Source organism: Nansenia antarctica (genome assembly GCF_963989245.1).
Source record: "Nansenia antarctica genome assembly, chromosome: 4".
In the NCBI taxonomy this organism is placed as follows: domain Eukaryota; kingdom Metazoa; phylum Chordata; class Actinopteri; order Argentiniformes; family Microstomatidae; genus Nansenia; species Nansenia antarctica.
Window position 1 is genome coordinate 56,323,944 of NC_137689.1, and position 18,069 is coordinate 56,342,012.

Sequence of the window (18,069 nt, forward strand, 5' to 3'; positions counted from 1 at the left end):
ATATGTGCGTGTGTGCGTGCGGCCAAACACCCCCTTTAAAGCGACAGGCAGTGTGATACACATACATACTGGAATATAATTATATTTCTTTATAAGGGCAGGACTGGTACCGACACACATAGAAAAACAGAGAGACAAGAGACAGACAGACAGACAGACAGACAGACAGACAGACAGGCATACTGACAGACAGACAGACAGACAGACAGACAGACTGACAGACAGACAGACAGACAGACCGACTGACAGACAGACGGACACAACCCCCACCCCACCCTCCAAATATTCTAATGTATTTTTGAAATCCACATTTAATTCGACCGCCTATTGTTTGATGGTGTGATCCAATGACCCCCAATGATCCTCGTGTTACACCCATCACCATATCCACCAGTTGTTTTTGGGTGAGTTCAGTTGATAGGCTACAGTACATATCACAGATGGACATGGAGTCATGAAGTCATGTATGAAAAAGTAAAGTAAGTGTTGTTGACATAGAGTTAGGCCTCTGACACATTTTGAAAGTGGGATTTGGAGGTGCTGTAGGCATAGATGGACCTACTTATAACTGTCCCTATCGCTTACCAGATCATGTGTGTACAGTAGGCTACACCCAAGGGGAAAGTACAGTGGGCATAGACCTAATAATGTACTGTATGTGCAAAGGTCTGCCCAAAGACCGCATATCATGTATGAATGTGCAATAACACTATGTGCAATATGACAACCCTCGTGCACATAAGGTTCAGAGATAGGAAATGTTAGGATATTTATAGCATAGCATAGAGTACAGCACAGTGTTTTATTTGTATAGTAGTGGATAGTGTAGCCTTTATTTATGTAAACCAGCTCTTTTCCCTTCTTGTTTTTAGTTAAAAAAAAAAAATCCTAGCACCAGGGGAGCCCCCCCTCCCAAATGTCGTTGTATGGTACCTGTACTATATTAATGACAATAAAGACCATTCATTCATTCATTCATTCATTCATTCATATCCCTCTTTGGCCTGCCTCTCATAGGATTTTGAGTTTGCGTTTCCGTCCATTATTACTCACCAGTTGCCTCTCGTCACCCGTAGTTGATGTCAGATGGAGAAGAGAAAAAAAGAATCGGGGAGGGGATCTGTCTTGATGATAATGAGATAGACAGTTAGCTAGCGTATTCTCCATCAAAACCACTGCCTTCGTCGGTGCACAGTGTTGTAAACAGCGTGTCTCATGAGTGCCTGCCCGAATCGGAGAGTTTAAAGGGTTTTGATCAGCTCAAAGGGATGTCAAAGCGACTGCGGAACAGAGAAGTCTGCGCTGATTGCAGTGCCCCGGGTATGCTAACTCAGCTAGCTTAATGCTAACAAGTAGTATCTTTCTTTCATTCAATGAGGTTCTCTTGCTTAGTTAGTTCACTTAAGTAATGGTTTCCTTGCTCGATAACAATAAGGCAAAGGGATGGCGTTCGTTTCCAGTGAGATTTGAATGCTGAGCTTTAACCAATCAACTTTGTTGTTGTTGTTGTTGTTGTTGTTGTTGTTGTTGTTGTTGTTGTTGTTGTTGTTTATTGTTGTTGTTGTTGTTGGTGGTGGCTATCTTGCTGCTACGAGGAACCTTGCCAGAGTCAACTCTTTGTTATGCAGATAGCCAGCTAGACAGATGGCTGAGAATTATAACATTTGTAATGTTCGGTTCCTGGAAAAGTAGTTCCTGAAAAGAGTAGGCTACTGTCAGCTGCACAGACAATAGGGTATGAATCATAGCGTATGAATGGCATGGCTCTGCATTGCACTGATAACAACTAGGGCTTCTGTTGATCAGGCATGTATGGTAGAGTGTGGCATAATAGCCTTTTGTGAAACTGTTGTACAACTAAAAGTGCTTCTGATGACGATGGCAAGGAGTTGGATGTTTTCACAATAGAAATATAAGTACATTATATTCATATGATTTTCACAGCTTGATTGTGTGTGTGTGTGTGTGTGTGTGTGTGTGTGTTTCAGAGCCACGCTGGGCTTCAGTGAATAGGGGTGTGCTGGTCTGTGATGAATGCTGCAGCATCCATCGGGGTTTGGGGCGACACAGCTCCCAGGTGCGACACCTGACTCATACGCCATGGCCCCCCTCCCAGTTACAGGTGAGCACACACACACACACACACACACACACACACACATCCATCCATACAAACCCTCTTGTTAACAATCTATCTCTATACATGTTGTTTGTGATTTAGTTGACATTTAATGGTTTGGATTTCTTTCTGGCCCTATCCTAGATGGTTCAGACACTGTACGGCAATGGAGCCAATTCCATATGGGAGCACAGCCTTCTGGACCCCTCATCCATCATGAGTGGGAAGCGCAAGGCCAATCCCCAGGACAGAGTCCAGTGAGTGGGGCAGTTGCAAAGCTGAAGCTCATGGTTAAACAATAGAAACACACCACAATGTATAAGCATCTCTCCATGAACTCATTCATCATCCTTATTTATTACTGTTTTGGGACCTTTATGTTACATAAACAAATATGTGCCATTCGTGTGAGGTACCTCCGAGGCATGTTTACACAGGCTACCTGAGTCAGTTTTATCATTACGAGTCTCTCTATCCTTCCTTTCCAGTCCCAACAAAACCGAGTTCATCAAGGCCAAATATCAGATGCTGGCGTATGTCCATCGGATGCCCTGTAGAGAGGACGACAGTGTCACCACTAAGGACCTCAGCAAGGTGAGAGACGGCTGTCAGTGTGACCATGCCCTGGAGAGCACAGAGCAGGCTCAATTGTGAATTAGCCCCACTCATTTAGTTTTTTTATGCCATTAGTGGACTGTACAAACAAATACATGTTTTCCCTGGTTAACCAAACCTATTGGTTGTTCCCTTCAGCAACTACACTCCAGTGTTCGGACTGGGAACCTGGAGACATGCCTGAGACTGTTGTCTTTGGGAGCCCAGGCCAACTTTTTCCACCCAGTAAGTGTACCTGGCAGATTGATTACGAGCCGGAGAACGGTCTGTGCCCTCAGGCAGGTTCATGCCTCATTGTCTCCTTTGCTGTTCAGGAGAAAGGAAACACCCCGCTGCATGTAGCGGCAAAAGCAGGCCAGGTGTCACAGGCAGAGCTGCTGGCTGTGTACGGGGCGGATCCTGGTGCCTTAGACACGGGGGGTAAGACCCCCATTGACTCTGCAAGGTAAAACAGTCCTTATTATATTCTCTTCTTGTACTACTGGAGCAATTCATTACCTCTGATTAAGTGTTAATGAAGCGTCCTCAGTGGCTCTCTCTCTCTAGTACAAGCGTAATCAAAATGTCATATAACTATTTATTCTGTCTGTGTGGAAATTATAGCTAGTGTTATGCTTGGCATTTAATGAAACCATAAATAGACTTCACATGAACTTGTATTGACATGGACAACACTACCGTAACAACCTTTGATTCCCAATCCCATCAGACAAGCAGGGCACCAAGAGCTGGCAGACAGGCTGCTGGAGATCCAATATGAACTCACAGACAGGCTGGCATTTTACCTCTGTGGGAGAAGGCCAGGTAAATAGGAAGAGCAAACACAGACACAGGGATGTTGGGAATTAATGAATGATGTCAGCGGGCATCTAATTTGACTTTGTTTATGTTGTAGATCATAGAAATGGACAACACTTCATAATCCCGCAAATGGCCGACAGGTAAGAACTGAGCCCTACACATGGCAACATGTTCTGGAATGCTGTTTGTATTGTGTGTGTTTTGAGTGACATATTCTCTTTTCATAGTCCTGATAAAGAGAACGGAAATGCATAGATCTGCCTGAATCCTGCCTCTTGGAATAGCCATCAATACTTACTTGTATATTGTACACTGATCATGAAAAATGAATCTTTTTTCTTTGTAACAACATCATTTCAAAATTGTTTCTCCTTTTGCTGCAATATATTGATGGATAGAAATGTGTAAGTATGTTTTGTAATTGCTGCACGTTATTTATTGTTTCAAATGTACTATCAGCATAAGATGACGTGTAGGATCTCTCTTTTGATCTCTGTAGCAGTCTGGATTTATCCGACTTTGCAAAGGCTGCAAAGAAAAAACTCCAGTCTGTAAGTGATATTTTTATGGTTTCCTAAGAGATCTCAAACATGGGTTTGTCTAATGGTGGACATGCTTGTTATATGATTCTATTTTGGTTTGTGATATGATTTCAGCTCACTAACCATCAGTTTGAAGAACTTGCCATGGATGTTTATGACGAGGTGGATAGAAGAGAAACGGATGCAGGTACATTTGAGATGAACATTTATTTAATGTTTATGGTATTGATAGATGTATGATAGAACAAATATGTTTCCTTATTGACAATATATGTTTGATGATGACACCTATTTTGCCCTTGATATAGTTTCAACAAACAAATAAACCTGTGTTTTTATAAATCTGAGAACCTATGATACCCAGCTATTTGACAATGTCTTCCCCACTCTCTTTGTTGTGTCAGTGTGGTTGGCTACTCAGAACCACAGCACTCTGGTGACAGACACCACCGTGGTGCCTTTTCTCCCTGTCAACCCTGAGTACTCATCTACCAGGAACCAGGCAAGTAAAAAAAATGTTTTATCTTGGTTAGTTGTATGCTAGAGATCACATGTTAACTATTTTCCAAGTTAACTGTTCACAGCTCTTTTGTAGCACTTCCCGCATTGCAGCTTCATAACTACGGCTGTGTCTTGGGGTCATTTGTTTTCTAGGGCCGGCAGAAACTAGCAAGGTTCAATGCTCATGAATTTGCAACACTTGTCATTGATATACTAACTGATGCCAAACGGCGGCAGCGGGGGAATTCTTGTGAGAGTCCCAGAGGTACAGTACATTTACATAAACCAACATTCAGCTGTTTCAACATCCATTTTGGATGTGATCAAGGCAACAAGTTGCCAAACCCATCACCCTAACCACCGGGGCCTTATGATTGCTTGGTCTGGTCCCCTGATGTTGTGCTCTCTGTGCAGACGATGTAGAGCTAATCCTGAAGGGAATCAGCAGCCGTCATGGAAGCGAGAGCCAGGATTACGACCAGCCAGATTATGACAGTGTGGCGTCGGATGAAGATACAGAGAGGGAACCTGCCCCTGGGAACAATGGGAAAGATGGGCGGACCAAGGTAATGTAACACACAGCCAGCTGTGTGTGTGTGTTTGTGTGTGTGTGGGTGTGTATGTGTCTGTGTCTGTGTCTATTTGTCTCTCTGTGTGTTTGTGTGTCTGTCTGTGTGTCACCATAGTCTTGCCACACTCATTAAATTCTCCCATTCTACCCTGCAGAGTTCAGAATCATCCGATATGTCTGATGGACCCATCACAGTGCAGGAGTTTCTGGAGGTGAAGAGCGCCCTCAGTGCCTCAGAGGCCAAAATACAACAGCTTCTCAAGGTCAACTGTCACTTGAGTGAGGAGCTCCGAATGATGCAGAGCAAGGTACTAGTTTGGCTTGAACCGACACATCTTTTCCTCCAAAAGCTCAGAATATGTTGTGATATGTACCGATTCAGCTTTCAGCAGACCTGAGAAGGCATGCAGTTCCCACGAGAAAGCAGAGCTACACTAGTTGCTTAGATGGCTTTTCTCATGTTGTTAGTACAAATAAAGCAACCTGTTCATCTTGTTCAGAAAAAAAAAGCTATGCGCTTTCGGGGGGGGGGGGGGGGGGGGGTTAGGGTTACATTTGAATCAGTACATGATTGATGATGACCTGGACATTTTTGGGCTTAGTCTTGTAGCAGCTGTCTTGCTGTTTTCTCATGAGAACAATGGTTGGGGAGTTTCCTTCAAGACATGGCCAGGCTAAAATTAGAAAAGGAAGTGAAAATACAGAAGAGGTGCAGCTTTAGTGTGGTCATAGGACATGGTTCCCTCTGGAGTCTGTTGTAGTTTTTACATGGGTCATATAAACATCATTTATGGGTGATTTCAAGTCTATTGTTAAGTGATTTGTGATTGGTGAAACAATAATATCTTAATGTCTTATGTTTTCTTATCAGGAAAACACTTCTGCACTGACATGGTAGTATAACTTTGAACATGAACTAACCCCCATCTCCTAGTACAAGATCCTCCATCCAACCCAGGCTGATGTGAATGAACTGTTACCCCCCCAGCTGAACTCCCTGCAGACCGAGAACACCTCTCTCCAGTGGCAGACCCCTAGCCGCCAGCCACACTCCCAGGACCCCTCTGGCCGCCCCCCTGCCCGTGGAGGCCGCACTATGTCCATGTACGAGACAGGCTCGGGCCTGAGGCAGTACCCCCACAGAGGAGAACCACCTCGTCATGACGACGGACTCACCCTGCAGCCCCTCCCAACCAATGTAAGTAGCACAGAGCTGAAACCGCCCCCTCCCGGCCCGTTTGCTCATTCGCTGTGGACGATGCCGTCGCCATATGAGGTTTGGTTTGTGTTGATTCAGTGTTTGCGCCATTTATCCCCCCAGCCCCCTACTAGAACACCTTAGACTTCCTTCATGTGTAAACTTGGTTTGACCCCCTTTCTAGATTGGGAGGGGTCCTTTGGGGAAGGCTTCTTCCTCCCTCCCTACCTTCCCCTCCTCCCTGTCCTGGTCGCGGGATGAGAGAGCTCGAAGGGTTAAGTACTGAATCTCTCCCCTCGGTGAAGAGGCAGCCCCCAGGGGAAGGGGTGGACTGTCCCCTCTGCTTGACTCCAATACTATACTTTCCACCTTCCTCCTTGACTGTACCTGTCCTTTATAACTGCTCCTCCACTGCCTGTCTCTCTCTCTCAGCATCGCCTCCCTGCATGCACCACTGTGCATCTGCTGCAGCTCGCTGACCTTTACTCCCACAGCAGCACTTCCCTAAGTTGACCTGAGCCCCCTCTGGGCTGGGCTTCATTAGGAGTGCCACAGCTCTACTGTGCAATACATAGACTTGAGTAGGACTGTGTTTACAGGCAGCGAAACCACCACATGTATACGGTATTTCCAAAGCAGCTAGTTTGGAAGGGCACAGCCATAGGGTTCTAGGAACAGACAAGGACACTTGCTGTCATTTGAATACAGGATTAATGTGAAATAGCTTTCAATATAGTGTGATACTCAGTATTCTTGACCAACTATGGGGTTGAGGACCATGTCTGTATGGAACCATGAGTATAACAGGACTCCTTCAGGTGATCTTGCACCACTAACAGCACCCACTGCTGTACTTACTGCTTCATGCCACAAGGATCTGGTCACTGGTTTCAAATTTCCTGTCCCCACCCCCCTCTCTCTGCTTTGAAACCAATTAAAATCTCTTATTGTGAATTGGCTTTTCTATTTTGGAGAGCATGATTCTGATCCGGCTGCTCCAACAAGCACACTCAGACCCCGATATAACCTGTATGTGCTGCTTATTCAGGTCAGCTCACCTCGTCGACTGAGGACAACTTCAGTCGAAGGAAAACAACACAATGTTCTAACTGTCTATTTGTCCCAATGTAGGGGTGTAGCCTGGAGGGCCACGGCAGCATGCTGGAGAGTGACTACGACAACACTCCAAACCACTCTGAACTGGACGAGTCTGGGTAGGATTTTACCACCTTACTCAAAATCTCCACAGTCTAATCTGAAATGGTTTAATAAAAGGTAGAACTCAGAAAATGTTGTGAGCAATATACTTTTGTAAACATTCACATCCAGAGCTCACCTGACTAAATAGCTAACGGTTAGTTAATTACTACAGGGAGAGACACAGTCTAGTCCCTGCATACAGTAGAAGAGGAAGAGTTTGAATCCCTCCCTCCCTCCCTCCCTCCCCCCAGTGTGGTTAGGAACAGCGGCTGGCTGGGTGACAGCTCTACGGCAGAGCTGGTGGAGCCGGAGGACGAGAGCGAGGCAGACTCCACCCTGCCATGCACCGAGGATGTCATCTGTAAGACGGAGCAAATCACCAAAAACATCCAGGAGTTACTGAGGGCCGCCCAGGAGAACAAACACGAGAGGTTAGCGAGGCCAGACGGGGGGGTCTCTGTAATGAGACTAGCCTTGAGCAACTCAGGTCAATGGTATTGTTTCAGTAACTATCCAGTTATGACTGTGGGAAGTACTACTGTTGTTATACACTGTACTTATACCTGTCCCTACAACCATTCAGCTCCACAACTTATCCCTGAACGTATAGTAGCTGTGATTTCAGGTTCCTGAATAATACCTAATAAGAGACTCTATCCATTTTTTTCATCTTTCTGTTCTTTATTCACTCTCCTTTTATTTCCATCCTGTCCTCTCCTCCCTCTCTTATGTCCTGTCTGATTCATTTCCTCATGCTGTGGGATACAGTAGCTCCAACCACAGGGGCAGTACGGGCTGCTTCTCTGGCCTGTTGCCCTGCTGTGAGGCGGGCGGACGGGGCTGTCTCTCAGGTCTGGTGCCCTGCTCTGACAGGGCTGACCACGGCTCTCTGTCTACCCTGCTGCCATGCCCTGGGAAGGCTGAAGGGGCCTCCTCCCTCCAGGCCGCCCCTGGCTCCTGGTACTCGGGCCTCTGTGTCCCAGGCACTGTGACTGTGTCTCCTCTGTCTGTGTGCTGAGGGGTGGGCTTGTGTCAAATGCAGCTGGCAGGAAACAAGGACAACACACATTCCCCTATGGAATGCTAAATATATTAGACAAAGAATACAGACAGCCCTTGACCTGCTTGGACCTTCATTAACCACAATAGTTTCCTTATTTGGTGAAATTTTGGACACAAAACATTATCTTGGATTTTGGATTAGATAGAGTCCATTTGGATTCAAACTGTTGTTGTCTTTAACACAAAGCCTCACATTTAGCCCCCATTTGACTAAATCGGTGTGGTATTTGCTTAGCTCTTGCGCTTGTGTGCCAAACATTACTCTGGTGGTGACCACAAATCACTGCTGAAGAATTCTTTCCATGTCCTCAGTCATGTAGCCAATAAGTTATTGATCTTGTTATCAAATGAAATTGTTTAAAGTTGTGATAGACTGAACTACACAACTACCAGTGCCTTATTTGGCCTAAACCATATGTAGTTTTGGTTTGACAATGTTATGATTTGAACAGACTCACATTATAGTGCCACTGGGAACAATACACTGCACATGTTCATACTCTACTAGAGCATATGGTTGCTATTAATCAGCACACCCTGAGAAGTCAGTGAGTTGACCTTTTTTTGTTTGCCTCACAGTATGGACATAGTCAGGGCTACTCTACTTTGAGCGGACTTCACAAGTGTACATATGTGGGCGGGTATGTTTAGGTTCACAATGAGGTATCGCAATCAGGAATCGGATAACGTTGATAACACCATACGTACAGTTGTGAGGTCCGTTTGGGCTACCACCCCCAGGGTACTGCTGGATGAAAGTTTGCTTTTCGAGACGTTTTCAATTATGTGGGTTCAGTATCATTCCGAAATCTTACATTTGTATAACCATATTTGTGAAAACAACTCTGGGCTGGAATTTTGTACTAACCTATGATCTGGAAAAATGATTTGTTTCCTTACTGTTTTCTTTATTAACCCCCCCCCCCCTCTCCGCCTTCAGCTTTGTACCATGCTCAGAAAGGATCCATGTGGCTGTGAGGGAGATGGCCACCCTGTTTCCTAAAGTAAGATGACCCCTGTGTTACTCCTCCTTTGTGTACATGAAGGAGTGAGTGCTGTTTGTTTGGTAAACAAGAATGAGAACTGAATAGCACAATGGTGGAGCAACACACACACACACACACACACACACACACACACACACACACAATCACACACAATCCCCTTGACTCCACCCTGAGAGTACTCTGTAAAAGGTCCGTTCATGGACTCTGTTTTGCCAATAGTATGTGATCCCTGCCTCCCTCTCTCTCCTCAGAGGCCAAAGTCGGAGACGGTGAGAGGTTCTCTGCGCCTGCTCACCTCCAGTGCAAGCCGCCTACAAGGGGAGTGCCAGAAGGCCACGCCCCATGACCCCTGCCCCTCCGACATGCAGCTGGTCACGCAGCAGGTCATCCAGTGCGCCTACGACATCGCCAAGGCTGCCAAACAACTCGTCACTGTGACAACCAAAGAAAACAGCAACTGATTTTTAACCCAAAGACTAACTTCATTTGATGATATGTGTATCGTTGCTCTTGCTAATTTCAATTTTATCAGTATTACTGTTATGTTATTATTTGTATGCCATTTTTATTTAAAAGTAACCTTTTTTTTTAATGTAGGTTTCTCGTGAAGAAAGTTTACAGAAAATGTACCTTGCAAAATGTTGGTCAATCCAAGGATTTGTTCGAGAGTTTTTGTTAGATGTTCTCATACTAATAGAGTATGAAGACCTGCCTATGTGGGCTTACCTCAATGGAGATATGCTAGTTGCATTCAAGTCAATATACAGTTTTACAACATTTCACTTTTGAACAGCTTTGGTTAATTATCTGTGGTAGAACATTTCTGTGGTTTCTGGGTAGCTTGTGCTTCCTTCTATGCACCAATGACACGTGGCTGTCTAAAGGTTTCAATCCATTGTTTATCAGTTAACTTTTATCTTAGGGTTAGGGTTAGGTCAGGCCAACATCCTTGAGATCTTGAACACAACTACGGTAGTTAGATACCAACTCAGCCCAATGATATGGCCAGCTGAAAGGTTTTGGCTGCCTTTTTGTCCAATTTATATACCATTATTGTGTTTCTTTCTAAAGCCATAATCCTTAACAGAGGTAGTGGTTTGAGCTCAAAAGGTGAAGCCATACCTGCAATATACATGTACCACACGCCCAAGATATTTTCTGTTTTAATATTTTTTTTCTTCTTTCTTTTCTTTTTTTACATGTATCCATAGGGATACACAAAATGGCCAACCCCAAATCATTTGTGTTTATCTTTTTTATGAAAGTATCAAAATGTACAAACATCTGTTCCTAATTCATATACTCATGATTATATATTCTATTTAAAGATCTTGTATCTCACACCTGTCTAACAAAATTTCAACATTTATTTTCATAAAACGTATGTTTAACAGTTGAGGCTTCCTCCTATATACTCTGTTTTCAGACGGCATTTGTGTTTTGATATAGCCACCGGCAATCGGGGGTATTCCATCAACGTTGCTGAAGGAAAATCCAGGCTTATTTTTGATAACTCTCGCGATATTGATCAAAAATAAGACTGGATTTTCCTTTAGCGACGTTGATGGAATACCCAGTTGTGCATGTGATCTCTGTTTGTTTTGTTGGTGTGGTGCTAAACTCTGTCTTTGCCCAGTGTCCCGTGCATTATCCTTTAAAATGCTGCTAGTGGTCAATCTTGGCTACTAATAGTTTTTTTTTTTAAATGTCTGAATAAAATCTGTTTTAAGCAGTCGTGGTCCTGATAATGTATGGGCCTTACAGATCTTTAGGTTGATCTGTTCTGAGATGTATAGGGAGAATGATCAATGATGTGTACCATCGAGTGTTATGATGAACCAGACACACTGGGATTCCATACAATTATTGCCGTTGTTGTTGAAAAATACATGCCTTCAAAATAATAAAAATTAATTTATAATTCATCCTGACTACTTTGCTATTCATGTCTCACTGTTTGTTTGGATTGGGGTCTACATCGTTCCAATTGAATCTATCAGATGTTCCCTTTCACTTCTCATCTACATGTCATCGCAATGTATAATGTATATGTTATATCTATTAGGCCTAATATGAGCAGCCTATAAGAACTACCCATGAGCAGAATCTACTGTTGGCTGAAATGCTTTTAAATGTGAAATTGAAATTAGAGACGGGAATAATCCGAATAATGTGTAGGTCTAAAATGACCATTAAGAATTCTAATGACAGAGAAACTTGAACGTTATAAAGTTTCACACTTTGAAACCGAACCCGCAGGTGTTACCATCTGTTGAACGGACGGCCAGGGTGCGTCTCCTCCCCCGGCGGAGGGAACGCGAAGACAGTTCCGGGTTCATTACAGCAGACAGACAGCACTGTGGCTCTCGTGATCATCTGTTGCAAGTTCTTTAAAAACAACAAGGATGGCCATTTTACTGGATAACCAATTCAAAGAGCTACCTGCCGACAACGCAGTGGATACAAAGTTGTTCCTGGAGTCCGTGTCTCACCTGCCTGCTTTCTTTGGTAAGTAAGTAACGCACCTGGACAGAAGACCATCTGTGTCCTTCGTATCATGAAACTAGATCCTACCAGTCCTGGCTCACCGTTACCGATCCTGGCCGTCTGAATTGTGACTTATTTTATCTGTTGCTTCACTTTCCATGGTTCACCCTTATTTCTCCAACCAACATCGTCCAGATCGTCCATTCTTTACTTGTTGTTAGATACATTCAACTGGTCTTGTGGCATAAGTCCAGCACGGTAGCAGAACCTGCTGTGTTCATTGATTAGATTACACAACACCAGAGCCGAATACACATCTCATCAGCCTTCCAGTGGAGCTTACAGTGTCATTGATTGATTAGTGTCACAATTATCAATGTATGTGTGTATGACTAAACTACCGGTATATTAGAATTGGATTTAGGCAGCCCTAGTGAAACAATAGATCTAAGAGGAGGTGGCAGAGGCGGCTTGTGTGTGGAGCTGCTCTCCTCAAGGCTACACACACACACACACACACACACACACACACACACACACACACACACACACACACACACACACACACACACACACACACACACACACACACACACACACACACACCTACACTCACACTCACACTCACACACACACACACACACACACACACACACACACACACACACACACACACACACACACACACACACACACAGAGACTTGTGACTTCAGACTTTATCAAAGGACCCTTTCTCTATTGCCCACATTCATAACATTCCCACATCCTTTTGTGCCGAACAAGTCTAATTTTCATTCCATCCTCCAACGTAGCATTCCAGAGCTGCTGAGTCTGCTAAATACATATTAGCATTTCAATGTTTGTACATCCCTGATTTTCAGATTGCCTGGGGTCAAAGGTATTTGCTCCGGTCAAGTCAGACATCAGTGGCAATATAACAGTAAGCATGTCATTTTTTTCCCATTTGTTTTTTAAATCTTCAAGTAAACCTTTAATCTATGCTGGTTATGGGGCTATGGGGTAGTGGTGGCCTAGTGGATAGTGCGGTGGACTGGTGATCAGAAGGTCATGAGTTAAAATCCACCACCACTAGTGTGCTTTTGAGTAAGGCACTTAGCCCTAAATTACTCCAGGGAGACTGTCCCTAAAATCTCTCATTGTAAGTTGCTTTGACTAAAAGCGTATATACAAAAAATTATATATATATATATATATATATACACACATGAATACTGTATACTAACAGTGTAGTTACAATTGCATATTAATGTTCATGAAGATATTATCCTTGCATGTTTTCAGAAAATCCGGGGGGTGTATGACAAAGACCCTGCCAGGTATGCAACCCTCCAGCAGATAGTGGAAGCAGAGAGGGAGGACCATGGGGCAGAGTGGCCCAAAGTGGGCGCCACGCTGGCTCTCATGTGGCTGAAGAGGTGAGTAGCCTACAGAATCATGTCAGATTGGTGTGTTGAGGCACTCCCCGAAGGCTGGGATGATAGTCACTGACCATGAAACCATTTCATATGCTTAGATTCAGATTAGATTCAACTTTATTGTCATTGTACAATAAAATGATGGTCCTGTCTGTCTCCTCCAGGGGTCTCCGTTTCATTCAGATCCTGCTACAGAGTTTGGCCGATGGAGAGAAAGATGAGAACAACCCCAACCATATCCATATCAACGTAACCAAAGCCTATGAACAGGCACTAAAGAGATACCATGGCTGGCTAGTTCAGAAGATCTTCAAGGTGAGGCCAATGGCTGGTGTTATATGTTGTTATCTTTCACAGAGCTGTCACTCTGAGAAACAATCCCCCTCTCCACACATGAGGTACATTGTCAGTGACTCTCAGTAGACCCCCCCCCCCCCGGACACTGTGAACAATCCAATTTAGCCTTTGCACTACTGCTGGTTTACACACCCCGGGTCAATGTGATCACTCACACATTGCACATACCTCTTTGATATAGCCTCTTTTATACATCTGCACATTACATGCTGTACATAAACTACCTTAATTGTACTAGCTCATAACTCTATATACCTCTAAACTACCATACTTGCCATACTGTACCTATCACTATCATTGTCATGTTTTTATATCATGTGTTTATATCCCTATTTGCACTTCTGGTTAGATGCTAAATAGCATTTCGTTGTCTGGTACTCTGCAATGACAATAAAGTTGAGTCTAATCTAATCTAATCTAATCTATCTTCATCTCTGCTAAAACCTTTGTCAACCTTGATCCATGAGTGTACACTCAACTTCATATATTTGAAGTAAAATGATGAATTAATTACAGATATAATTTATTGGTAGATTTAACTTCTCAATGCAGATGCACTGGTTTTGTAACACTTATTTCTCCCCCTATAGGCTGCCTTGCTCGCTTCACCGTACAAGACAGACTTTCTCAAGGCTTTGTCAAAAGGTCAGCTGGTCGCAGAGGAGGACTGTTTGGCAGATGTGCGCCAGTTCCTGATCAATTTCACAGCCACTGTGGATGCCATCTATGACATGTACACAACACTGAATGCAGAGCTGGACTACACCGCTTAATGTTGCCCCTGTATATACTGTATAATGTAGCATCCTGCATGTTAGTTTCTGTCAGTCTTCTGTTTCTCATCCTTTCTCAGGTGATGGAACATTCAAGCTTTTGAGGATTGAGGATTTTTGTTCAAAAGTGTTGTTTTTATTCCCTTCATAGTATTTATTATTTTATTCATGTCTGTCTTTATTGATAGTTTGGCCTCTAATGAGGTGCTACGGGACGGAGAATACATTTTAATGGCATATTCAAGCAGGACATACATTGTGATGTATTATAAATCAGGTACTATTATTTATCCTTTGCTTAAGTCCAAGAAATACAAATGTGGTTAAATGGCAGGAATATTCCTGGTCAGGTACAGTTGTGCTGTTACACACAATGCACCTCGGCAACCTTTACTAGTGATATCCTGAGAGCTGCTCAGTGTTCTTTCTGAAGGGGAGTGAGTGTTTCAGGGTATCCCCACTGCCCTGGAATGTGAGCCAATGCCTTGGTAGTTACTGGGAAAAATGAACAGCATACTAGTATCCCCATGCCTTTAGAGATTATAAAGTGTTCCCTCATAGTGTATGTTGTTGTGGTTTTTCATGTTTTGAACAACTGAATGTTTTTTGTTTTTTTTTACTGTTTTAATGTATTTTGTGTGAATCACTGAATCCAGTTTTGATTGAATTTCCTCATCATTGAAATCCATATATTTGACATCTGTTCCATTTTAACAACACAGTAGACACTAAACTGTATAACTACAGTTTCTTCACCCAAAGCAAGGAGGGATTCAGATGTGCCATTATTTGGATTGTCTGTGATGGGCTGTGTACTGAAGTTCTGCATACTGTTTTGAAGGTTAGGTATGTCCTTGAAAGTGAGTCCTTGAGTTTTATTTTACAACAGTCATTTCACAAAAGGGATTTGCTTTGATGAGTACTAAAACCATTTTCAGGTATACGACTCTATCGAGTTCAAAGAGCATATTCATACAAGACCATACATATTGGTTTATTTGCAAGGTATTAGCTTGGGTTCATCTGTATTTCTAGAATATCATGTGCATAGATTGATGAAAACGTTTTCTATTCCTGAAATTCTAAATTTCGTTGTTTGGTACCTGTACTGTAGCAATGACAATAAAGTCCATTCATTCATTCATTCATTCAAAATGTGTTGATTTTGAATTATGAACTTGATTTATTACTATATTACTTTGTATGAATAAAAGGTGAATTGTTTAAACTGGTGTTTTATCTATTAATTTGGTCTCACCACTTAACACCACACAGACCAGTGGATTCTTAATAATAATAAACTCCTGTCCTCAACATTGACTGTCATCCAGCAGTAGTTCACTTTTCAGCCTCATGGGGGAGACATTTACTCAATGTTCTGATCTTTAGAAGACACGTCATACAGATGTATGTCCCTTGATATTGAGATGTTAACCCATTTTCGACAATTAAGATGAAGATTACTTCACTCTAGTCCAAAACTGGGAGAAACGTATGAAAGCTATGAGGTTCTCTGACCTACATTAAGTTGTCTTCCTCCACACACCACATGGTTAGTAGTATCATGTCAGTCCTGTGATTCATTCAGAGTGCTGGTTTGATTTAAATGGACTGACTTCCATACAGGAAATCACACAAAGCTCGAGGGGGGCGAAGGTCTTGGAGCGGTCGGCCGGTCCAGATGCGTGTTGCTTGTGTGTGTCTGGCTGTAGTCTGGGAGGCTGGGCATTCCTACTGCTGGTACTTGCTAGCAGACTCGTCTCAGCCAAAGACTATCGCAAACTAGCTTTTTTTTTTTTGAGAATCATGTTACATTTCTGAAAGGTCTTGATAACAGTGTAAGAAAGTGACTGTAGTCTACTGTTCTTCTAGCATTGTGACTGTCAATGGCCCCTTGTCCTACCATATATTAGTTTTTCTTATCACGACTGATGTATAGAAGATGATTCACTTACTTAGACAAATGTACTTGTAAGTCGCTTTGGATAATAAAGGCGTCTGACTAAAATGTAATGTAAATGCAGTTACAACTTTCACCCAGCAGATGTCTCCCCCTACTTATCTACACACAGCAGGAACCTACCCTTCCACTTTTCATAAAATGGCATACATTTTGATGAAATATAGGAGCACTCTGCTGTTCATTGAGCTCATGCAGACAAGGCAACACAAAGTGCCAGCTCTAGGGGAACTTTTCCTTTCCCCCAGGCCATTCACCTCTCACTGATTATCTCTCTACCTATTTTCAACTGACCCCAATTTTCATCTATTACCTTTCCTCTCTTGCTTTATCTCTGTCCTCTCTCCTTGTGTGCCTCTGCTGCTGAGGGCCAGCGGCTCCTGTCCGTCTCCCAGCGGACTCTAATCTTGTGTGAGTGTGTGCAAGGTGAGCAGGGCCTGTAATCCTGCAGGTTTATCTGCACAGCTGTGCCTCCAGGGGAGCCAGGCCAGACAGCCAGGGAGGAAGGCTCCAGCCTCCAGGCACACAAGGCCTGAGACAGGGCCCAGACCTCAATGGCAACAACACCTCAACGACAGGCTGCCTCAACACCTCCTACACACATTAAGGACACAAAGCTAACACCCACCATTTACAGCCAGGGGTGTCAAACATACAGCCTGCAATTGGATCTATAGCAGATGTGCTTCCGACAGGCTTGCCAACATCCTGTGTGTTTTTGTTTGAGGTTCAGCCTTTTAAACTGATGTGTGACCCTACTGATGCCCCCAGCCCCCCACCACTGACGACTTTGATTTACATGAATGGTCACACCTTTAAGAAGTAGAATTTTGGCAGTGGTAGGCTGAGAAGGGGGACCATGGAAATGATGCAAAACCAGGGCTGTAGGCGCAAAATCTCAAGGCTAAATATTTAACAGCTCAGAGTTGCCTAGCCTATTTTTGAATAATGTGATGATGATATACATTATTAAAAGTAATATATTCTTGCACATTTATCCTGAGGAGAGTGCACATTTTTCACACACAAATGCAACACTGGGGGAGGAAAAAGAGTGGGAAAAGGCCTATAGATTCCTATTTCCATATATATGACTCTTCCAAGGTTGCAGTAGCTCCTGCCCCAAGCTCTAACAGCCACCCCTGGCTACAGTAATAAAACTGAACTGTGAAGAATAGAATCCTTCGCTAAAAATAACAATAACATCCCAGGTTTACCAGTCCACACTGTAAACCCACAGAGAGTGGTGATTCAAATTGTATGATGGACGTGCAGCTCTAAAATAAAGATAACATTTTGAATGGGATCAGCACCAGCTCAGTGGCCTTGCGGTTAGAATGTCCGCTCTGAGATTGGGAGTTTGTGAGTTCGATCCCCGACCGAGTCATACCAAAGAATATAGAAAATGGTACCCGATGCCTCCCTGCTTGGCACTCAGC

The 18,069-nt window shown here is 43.4% G+C and overlaps 2 protein-coding genes across 2 annotated transcripts; both read left to right on the forward strand.

Annotated features, from left to right (window-relative positions):
• Positions 1-1,145: 1,145 nt before the first annotated feature.
• On the forward strand, positions 1,146-11,506 carry git2b (G protein-coupled receptor kinase interacting ArfGAP 2b). The gene is made up of 20 exons (XM_080528844.1): positions 1,146-1,320; positions 1,989-2,122; positions 2,264-2,376; positions 2,608-2,713; positions 2,873-2,959; positions 3,049-3,179; positions 3,444-3,538; positions 3,630-3,675; positions 4,035-4,086; positions 4,192-4,264; positions 4,482-4,579; positions 4,732-4,843; positions 4,993-5,144; positions 5,305-5,457; positions 6,084-6,347; positions 6,532-6,621; positions 7,479-7,561; positions 7,799-7,978; positions 9,550-9,613; positions 9,868-11,506. Exons 1-20 carry the CDS (start codon positions 1,269-1,271, stop codon positions 10,075-10,077), a joined length of 2,295 nt encoding a protein of 764 aa, XP_080384970.1. The 5' UTR covers positions 1,146-1,268; the 3' UTR covers positions 10,078-11,506.
• A 458-nt stretch (positions 11,507-11,964) lies between these two features.
• LOC308155514 (glycolipid transfer protein-like) lies at positions 11,965-15,792 on the forward strand. The gene is made up of 5 exons (XM_080528842.1): positions 11,965-12,124; positions 12,986-13,044; positions 13,407-13,540; positions 13,705-13,855; positions 14,488-15,792. The coding sequence occupies exons 1-5, from the start codon at positions 12,022-12,024 to the stop codon at positions 14,668-14,670; spliced, it is 630 nt and encodes a 209-aa protein (XP_080384968.1). The 5' UTR covers positions 11,965-12,021; the 3' UTR covers positions 14,671-15,792.
• Positions 15,793-18,069: the final 2,277 nt, after the last annotated feature.